Here is a 9632-nt window from a genome sequence, read left to right on the forward strand (position 1 = left end):
GTTGTGTAAAATAATTCTTAGGAAAAAAATACAATAATAATAGATTTTATTTTGAGATGAAAAGTAGGGTGTACAATCGGCCCGGCTCCCAGCATCCTTCTTAACGGCCCTTCTTCAATCCACGCCGCATTTTGCTCCACACCTTCAAGCCTGAAACGTGACGTCAGCTTCCCTCCCCCTCCCCTTAGCAACAGAGGCAACATGGCGGCGTCCAGCAACGCTGAGCATTCTCCAGAGATATCCAGGCCGTTGAAGATACCCAAAACCGAGGTGCCATCCCCTGAGTCTGAGGATTTGAGTGACAGTAATCAATACCACTCCGATCCCTCCACGCCTAACCGATTTTCTCCTTTGAACGTGGGCTCAGGGGCCCTGGGCCGGACGGCGGCCTCGTCTTCCTCAAACAGCTTCACGGCTTGCCGGGGGATGTCGTGGACCCCATCCGAGACTAACGCCCTGATCGCGGTGTGGGGCAACGAGAGACTGACGGAGGCGAGGATGCAGCAGCTGGAGGTGGCAGGCACCGTGTTCTCCGGTAAGGCCCCCGGTCCCGCCATGTACGAGCGGGTGTCCAGAGCCTTGTCGGAGCTGGGCTACGAGAGGACCCCGTCCCAGTGCAGGGAGAGGATGAAGGTAATATGAGATCAGAGACACAACAGTGTTTTTAACGGTAACATGTTGTTCCTCCATCATCAGTCTGTCCCTGCAGCTGATGGAGCTGTGATGATGATGAGGAGGAGAAGGTCACCACAACAAGTCTGTCACATTTGAATAGTCCAGTTGTTGTCCAGATGTTGAGCTGTCTTGCAGCTGACCACAGCATGCAGAGATCAGTGTCCTGGTAAAACCCACAGTGACAGTCTGAGGAAAATGTTGTTTAATTCAAAATATCAGGACATTTCTTATTTTATCATAGTGTACAAACTGTTTAACACACCACACAGTAACCCACCTACACACAGTTTACACACCTTATCACACCTTGATATACACATCATAGTAAGCAGCAGTGGCGTGCACAGACATTTTGGGGGGCAGGTGCTGAGTGAAAAATAAGGGCACTTTGTGCGGCATGGGAAAAAACATATGTTTCTTATTTGGCAACCAGTACACTGATCTATCATTGTAGCTGCCGAACTTGCTAAAAACCTCTCCATGTGTGTATATTCCAGAGAAATAAGACAACAGTGATTGACTGATCGGTGCTATAGTCCGATTGAAAGTCCAAGTAATTTTATTAAAATATTGACATAAATAAATATGCAATTACATTCAACATGTGCCTGTAATGTCAGTAAAGGCAGACGGCAGTTCCCCGTCAGAACAAAAGAAGTGTCCAAAGTGTCTCTAAAGCAGCATCCTCCTCTGTGCCATGTCTTTAAAGATTCTGATGACCTCGCTATGATTTATCTGGATGTCTTTTCTCTATGGCAAGCAGGAGAAGGTCAGAGAGCCGTTCTTCTCCACACAGACATCTTAGTTTGTTTTTGATAATTTTCAGCTTTGAAAATGATCTCTCCACAGAAGCAGTTGTCACTGGCAATGTCGCATAGATTTGTATCATCTTCACAAAGGCAGGAAAGATGAGCTGGTAGCTGTTTTCCCCTCAGTATTGCAAAGATTTCTTTGAGGTCTTTTGCAGGAAAGCTGGAGTGGAAGACCTTTAGTTCTGTCTTCAGCTGGTCCTCGTCTTCTCCATAGAAATCACAGAGAATGTGGACAGCTTCTTTGGCTTCTGCGTTTGGCGTTCTTACCCAGTTGGCATGTACAGTTAAGGAGTGGAAGGACTGAATGATTCTGGCAGTGGTACTTCCAGTGTTGTCCCCCTTGAATCTCCTGTTTAGCTCCTCAGTCATAGTATCCAGAAAGGTGAAATACACACTACTCCTTAAGTATGCCTCCACAGACTCAAACTGAGCACCTACTTGAGACACTGTTGGGCTGTGTTGGAAACGCACTGGCACTTTCCGTTTCCTCTCCTGACCAGGCACTACAGTAGGTACTGGAATGTTGAGACTCTCTGCCTTCTCTGATGCACATCCAAATACTTCCCCAAACTTCTCCTCAGACCTCATGGTTTGCAATGTGTGAAGCACACCATCAATTACCTTGTAGGCAGTGGAGTGGTCCAAGCGTTCTTCCTGCAGAGAGTCTGATGCCACAGCAGTGACTTCGAACACTGGGGTGGTGATTTCCAGGCAGAGAATAAACATGAAATTGATGGCATTTCTGTACATCTGAGCATCACCTTGGGCCGGGTTAGATGGGTCGCTGTCACTGATGTCATCAAGGAGCTTCAAAATAGCTTTCAGATTTCTCTGAAGGGCTTTCAGTGCTTTCTCCCTGCAAGCCCATCGGGTATCTGACAGCTGCTGGAGCTCCATAACACGCTGTCCAGGATATAGAGACTCCTGCCATTTCATCAAGGCGGCATGGCGCTTTGAGGAGCCTGTGCAAAAGGCATACAATTTCTCCACAAGGTTGAAAAAATGTCACGAAATGCTTGTTGGACTTTGACGCTTCCACTAGGACCAGATTGAGACAGTGTGCTTTGCAGTGCACATAGAGGGCCTTCTTATTGTGTGCACGTATTCTGGCTTGAAGACCTTTATACATACCACTCATATTGGCTGCTCCATCGTAGCCTTGGCCATACATATTCTTCAACTCTAGGCTGTTCTTCTGCAGAAGCGAGAACACAGTATTCTCCAGCTCCTGGCCTGTAGTGTTATCAACATTGCACACCTCAATGAATATCTCCTTTATTTGCATATGATGAAAATATCGCACTACAAATGAAACTTGTTCTGAAACTTATGTCATTTTGGCTTCTATTAGAAAGCAATGACACCTGGGGCCTCGTCTTGGTGACTTTAACTTCGGCAACTTTTTCCATATGTATATTCAGCACACTGTCAACACATCCACCAGTTCAAGGAAGTTTCCACGGTTGTTACTGGACTCATTCCCATCATGACCTCGGAATGCTTGTCCCTGACGTGCAAGATATACTGTAAGATCAATTAATCTTGTCAGGATTTCTCTATTTGTCTGCCTCTCTCGCTCTCTAACTTCCAACCCCTTTACATCTGAAACATCAAATGCAGACTTGAGGGCCTTTTTTTTGGAAATTGGTCCATCTAACCATGCTTGTCATGTGCATCTCGGTGATGGAGTGTTGCTTGATTTTTTTCAAGAGCAGTGTTCCACTTTCTTATGCCATCAGTTGTCCACGCTGTTCTGCACATTGAAATGTAGCTTTCATGGCACTTGATATGAAATGTGTCAACATGTGAAGGATCTGTTGGATATTGCAGAGTAGCTATCTTTGCAATTGTGTCATCTCTTTCACATACAGCTGGTTCTTGCTCATGCCTTTCTTCTTCTCCCTCATTTTGATCACCAGAGAGCACTGTTTCTGTTTCTGTAACTGTGCATGAACCTGGTGCTGCTCTGGACTCTGCTTTATCTGTGTCTGTTATATATTCTGGGGATTCATCTCCCTCATCTTCCATGCTACTAGATGGCCTATTGCAGGACAGCACAGAGCTGCGTCCCTGCTGTAGCTGCCTAGAATAGAATAATAATAGTTTTAATAATAGCCTATTAAGGTAAATACAAGATTACTGCAAGTCTTGTAACATAGAAATAACTTATGGTTGGTACAAACAATTATAAAATTAGCTAATACAGCTTCATGCCTGATTTAGTACCAAACCACTTTGTGTAGTTAAAATAAAACGTGGACAGCTTTTAAGATATTTCAATAGAATTAGAGGAACAGTTCAACTTTAAAATCTGAGCTTTAAAAGGCCCTAAACAGTTAACATGACTCTGGTCTTGACTCTGACCTTTCATCTTCATCTTCCTCTTCCTCCTTGCTGCTGGTGGATGTTTTTATCCAGGAGAGCAGAGAGCTGCTTCCCTGGGCAGCCTGCTGTAGCTCCCTTTCTTTTTCTTTTTTTACCCTCTCCTTTCTAGGCATTATGCTGCAATTAGTAAATAAAAAGAGACCACAAGTATGAATAAGACTGCTTGGTGACATTACAACAAGACAGAAGGCTACTTTTTCTGCAGGCAATTGGGAATTGCCTGTTTGTCATTTAGCAAATAAATTAGGATACTGCAAGTGTTAATGATGTAGCCTAATGTAAACCTACACAATACTAAATATTCAGCTTCATTTATTCTCTCACCTATTTGTACATGTAATGGTGTAGGTAGTTATATATATATATGTATAACTCATCATCAGAGAAGACAGCCACTGGTTGTGTCCAAACTCCATATAAATGTGACCATGAGTTTGACAGCATTGCATTAGATGAGCATTAGAGCCTGAATGATGACCTGAACTGCAGTTGTGAAAAACATATTAAAGGGAACCTTGTCAAAAATGATAATTGACGTTATGGGTAATGGGGGGAAAAAATCATCTCATATCATGATTAGATTTTTTAAAAACTTTCTAATCTCAGCTAAATAGGTTGCTACAGACTACAGCAGCATGTAAATGATCACAATATTAAAGTCTTTGTAGGATTGGACAGTAGAGTTACATGAGTCCTGGAATTCTAGAGATGCACAATATAAAATGTTCCATCATTCATCTCAACCGTAAAATCATAAATTATGTCATCATAACTCCCAGCTGCCACTGAAGTCCGAATCCCATTGGACATGTGTGTTCTGGAGGTCAGTGTGTTCAGGGTCAAAGTTCAATTTAGTTCTCTCCACTGGATAAAATACTCTGCAGTCTGCACAATATCAAACATGTCCTTTTTGTGTATTACATGAAAGCTTTAAGTTTTCTATGTGAGCCTGTCTGATGTGAACCACTATGTACACATATAACAGCTGACAAGTCAACACATTGCTGATTTCTCCTCTGTCACACACAGACGCTGCGGCGATGCTACAGCCGTGTGAAGGAGCACGGCATCGGCAAGAGGAAGAGCAGCTACACTATAGAACAGCTGGAGAAGGTGTTCGGTCAGGGAGGCTGGGACTCCCAGAGCTGTGCCCCTGTGCTCATCAACAGCAGCGGCCTGTATCAGGAGATGGAGTCTGATGGCAGCACCCTGGAGGACTTCTCCCAGGAGGACTGGTGCAACCAGGTGCTGGACTCTGCTTTCCAGGAGGGAGATATGGAGACTGGTGAGTGTGTTAGCGATCTGTGGATAGACAGCACTGAACTACACAGGAATAGCGAGGTTGGGACTAATGCATGTGCTTCTTTTTCTCTAGAAGAAATCCAGGTGCCTAAAAACAGAGCTCTACAGATTCAAGCAGAGCTGTCAGAACAAACTCAGTAAGTCAACTTAGAACAAAGGCCGACCTCACTTTGTCTTTGTAACCTGAATGTTTGATATAAAGCTTTGAGTTGTGAGTTGTGAATTAACCGGATCATTGCAAATGACTGTTAAAAAGACCAGCTTTCATTTGTTTGACATTACTCCGAGAGGGATGAACTTAGCAAAAATGGTGTTGCCTTTCTTTCCCCAATTTATTCTAAATCTGAAAGAGTATCTGAGAGTGGAAACTGATCAGAGCGTTATCTCCCAAAAACATCTTGAACTAGATATGATATCAGCCCACAAATGTACAATAGACCAAAGATTATCATAGTCAAAAAAATCTTGTATCAGTCGGGCTATTATACCCAAGATATTCTCTGTATTGAAATGAAATGAATGAAAATTTTAATTTGGGGTTCAGAAAGGTTGCTGGAAATTAGAAATAAAGTTGTTGTTTTTCTGCAAGGCACCAGATTATTTAATCAAATTTCAAAGAACATACTCTGTACTTACTACAGTCCCAGTTCTAAAAACTCCTACAATAATAGCTTGTGGATAGTTTTCTCAGTAGTGCACAGAATGTAGAGCATCATTTCATCCTGTAAAGCAGCTAAATAGGATGCTACAGACTACAGTAGAATGTAAATAATCACAATATTAAAGTCTTTTTAGGATTGGACAGTAGAGTTGCATAAGTTAATGGTTTGAATTAAGTGATTCTCAAATGTGTGGGCATTGCTCTCTGCCAGTGTGTCATTTTCTGATATCACCACTAGGTGTCAGTATTGATATTTCTAATCTCTAAGTAATCTCTTCATCTGTCTCCTTTGGGTGCTCTTTTGTTTTAAAGTTGTGGTTTAGTCCCTAAACATCAAATGCATCACAGGAGCCCCAAATACTTAAAAGAACATATAGTTTGAGTTTATATTTTTTACATAAACAGATATGGTAAATGGACTGTACTTATATAGCGCTTTTCTAGTCTTTACGACCACTCAGATATGAGTTAATCATCTGTAGAGATCAGGGAAATCCTGATCTGAATCTTCCAAAACTAATACAACTTCCCAGAGCACACTCAAGCTTTATAAGCCATATTAGGTGTCAGTCTAACAAGATGCAACTTTTTTTCATTGTGTTACTTTGTCATCATCACATATCTTCATTTTTCCACAGAAAAAGGAACATGATGCAGACTGTGATGCGTATCCTCGAGTCGGTGCAGCTGAAATGGGAGCACTTCCAGACGTGGACAGAGTTCTCACGGCTGCACCTCTCCAACAAGCTGGCCATCTTCGGCGTAGGGTACAACACGCGCTGGCGCGACGATGTGCGCTACCACTATGCCGAAATCAGCTCGCAGGTGCCCTTGGGCAAAAGGCTCCGTGAGTACTTTAACCCGGAGAAACCAGAGGGCCGAATCATTATGACCAAAGTTCAGAAGATGAACTGGAAGAATGTTTACTACAAGTTCCTGGACATTACCATCAGTGAGGCGCGCTGCCTGGAGCTGCACATGGAGGTGGACTGGACCCCTGTCTCCCAGTCCAGAGCAGCAGGCTGCAGCACAGGCACATCCCACTACCTCCTTCCTGGTGACATCCCCAAGGCATACGGACTCTATGCTATTGGCTATGAGGTGGTGTCATCTGCTCAGAACTCCCCCCACAGCGATAGTCCAGACCATAGCTTACCTCAGTTCGGGTTGGAGAACGGGGCGCAAAGCTACGAAGCAGCAGGGAAGAGTGACAGGACCGGAGCTAAAGTCACTTACTGCTTCCTAGGCATAGCTGAGGACAGGACCATACAGCAGTGTCTCTTCCAGCACTTTCAGGGTTCGAGCAAGCACTACGTCCTCAGCGAACCCTCAGCCGTGACGCGCTTCCTGCAGGAGAACTGCCGCTGCGGCGTCACGTACGACGAGGACGGCGATGGAGGCGAAGGCTCGACTCAGCGTTTGGCCATTTACATGAAATTCATAGAGGTGGAGCTGGACTTCCTTTCAGCAGGCTCCCTGGTGGAGTGCCTCGAAACTGCTGTGGGTTATCCCTTAAAATATAATAACAAAGAAACGTGCTAACTACCACTCAGTGTTTTTTGGACGTGTAATGACTGAAGCTAGAAATGGCAAGCGTTACAGCCAGCAGAAGCAAAATGAAAGTTGACCAATTCTGTCTGTTAAGAAGCATGGATGTGTGCAAAAACCCTTTTTTCAGCTCTCTTGAACTGATTTGTGATTGGATCAATCTAAATCAAATGTATTGCGTAGGAATATGGGAACAGTGTTACAGAGCTGCAACATCCAAGAAGTATATACTTATTTTAGTCTAATGTGCACTACAAAGGTTCTGCTGCTTGTTTAGTGTAGATAAATATTGCCTCATCAGGGAGTGTGGAGGGGTTGGCAAGGTGACTACTGCAGTATGCATTTGTCTACCTCAGTAGGATGTAGCAAACAAGGCAGCCAACAAGGGGACCATAGCGTGTATTTATTCAAAAAAACTGCCTTTACTTTGACTGTTGGGGGTCCTGACCTGAATTCACGAAGTATCTAAACGGCTGATTTATGCCTTATGTATTGCACGTGTCTCTGGGCTGCAGCTAGGGATGCTTCGGTGCAAATTAGGGACAAAAGCTGGCCAATGCTATGCTAATGGTACTTCAATTGCACATTCAAATGCCTGACAAGGTTGGGGGTTGTCAGAGTTTTGCTCTTGCACAAGTTAGATCTGTTGTTCGCAAACTGAACTTGGCATTAATGTCGTCTTTGCTAGATATTCTGAAATACTGCCACACCAGTAAGGACATTATTTATTTTATTTGGGGGGGGGGGGGTTGTTTGTTTGTTTGTTTGTTTGTTTGTTTGTTTTTTGATTGGGGGTGCCATGGTCTCAGCCAAAATGAAAACTGATATAAATATACAGTGAGCCAGTTTGTATTGGTGGCCAGTAGTTCGGAGCATCTGTAGCTGCAGCTGTGGGCTTGTGGTAGATGGACAAGTTACCAGCACCTCCCTTACACTGGTATTGGAAACACTCCAGTCTTGCAGATAACATGTGATCATGCCAGCGGTCGTGATAATCTGCTTGCTAACAGGTATAAACAGACCTAAGAGCACTGATCTGGGAGTTCTACTATAAGCTGCAAATGTTAACTCACCCGTAGACCAGTAATCAAACTGAATCCTTTATGAACAAGGTTCCTGAGGTTATGTGCAATGTGCCAGGAAAGGACTGTGTAGGGAAGAATCAAAAAATGGATGAATCCATATTGAATCTATATATATTGAATCTACCTTATATATCTATAATATATATATATTTAAGAATATTGATGTTCTTGAGCATTCCGGCTTTTGCAAACTTGCAATGTTCATTTGTTTGGGTATACAGTATATGACAGACAAATATGATATTTTCTATTTTATTGGTTGACACCACGTCTTGTGTGTGATTGTTTTGAGGTCACCGTCTTGTATGTTTACATGTCTGAAAACCAATAAATGGGGCACTCACTGTCATTTGCCACAGTGATAATGAGTCTGTGTATTGTTTTTGTGCAATAGGTTGTAGTTTGGTACTATTTGACGTTGTATGTGCCTTTAGAAAAGCAGAAATGGCTACAGATGAATCAGATGAATAAGTGGTTTAGTTAACATTTTCACACCTGTAGTGTTCCTGGCCAAATTGACCACCATAGGAAATGAATGGGTAAGACTATACTATGTGCATTCATTAGATGGAAAACATCCCCATACACAAACACAGTCATCCACACACATAAGCCTTCCATTTGAACTACACCTTCAAGACAAAACAATGTAACATATCCTCTCAAAGACCCCATATATAATGCTTTATTTGCGCCATCCTCTCATTTTTTAAATGAGGAGGTGACTGATGAGGTGATTTTCTGTCAGAGATGCTCTGGACCATGTTAACCATGTCAACCACTTGTCCAAGACATTGTTTCACAGCTTTAAAAAAGTCTTAAACAAAATTTGACGAGGAAAGAACACTGGATGAAGGTTAACTACACCACCAATGTCGGTCCATTTGGTCACTCCAACACTTTTGTCCACATTGAATTAACTCTACAACTGAAATGGATTTCCATGACATTTTGAACAGACATTCATGTTTCCCAGACAATCTTGCTGACTTATGATCCCCTGGTCTCTCCTCTAGCGCCACTGTGAGGTTGATTTTTTTTGTGCTTTTGAGTGAAATGTTTCAACAATTATTGGAAGGTATGTCATTAAATTTGGTGCAGATATTCATATTCCCCTCAGGATGACTTGTGGTCATTTACCTCTAGCTTTATCATCATCATCAA

At 42.9% G+C, this 9632-nt stretch overlaps 1 protein-coding gene across 1 annotated transcript; it reads left to right on the forward strand.

The window, feature by feature from the left end:
* Positions 1-201: 201 nt before the first annotated feature.
* LOC133994328 (myb/SANT-like DNA-binding domain-containing protein 2) lies at positions 202-7377 on the forward strand. The gene is made up of 4 exons (XM_062433573.1): positions 202-633; positions 4902-5157; positions 5248-5311; positions 6474-7377. Exons 1-4 carry the CDS (start codon positions 202-204, stop codon positions 7375-7377), a joined length of 1656 nt encoding a protein of 551 aa, XP_062289557.1.
* Positions 7378-9632: the final 2255 nt, after the last annotated feature.

This window comes from Scomber scombrus, chromosome 14, assembly GCF_963691925.1.
Source record: "Scomber scombrus chromosome 14, fScoSco1.1, whole genome shotgun sequence".
Classification (NCBI taxonomy): domain Eukaryota; kingdom Metazoa; phylum Chordata; class Actinopteri; order Scombriformes; family Scombridae; genus Scomber; species Scomber scombrus.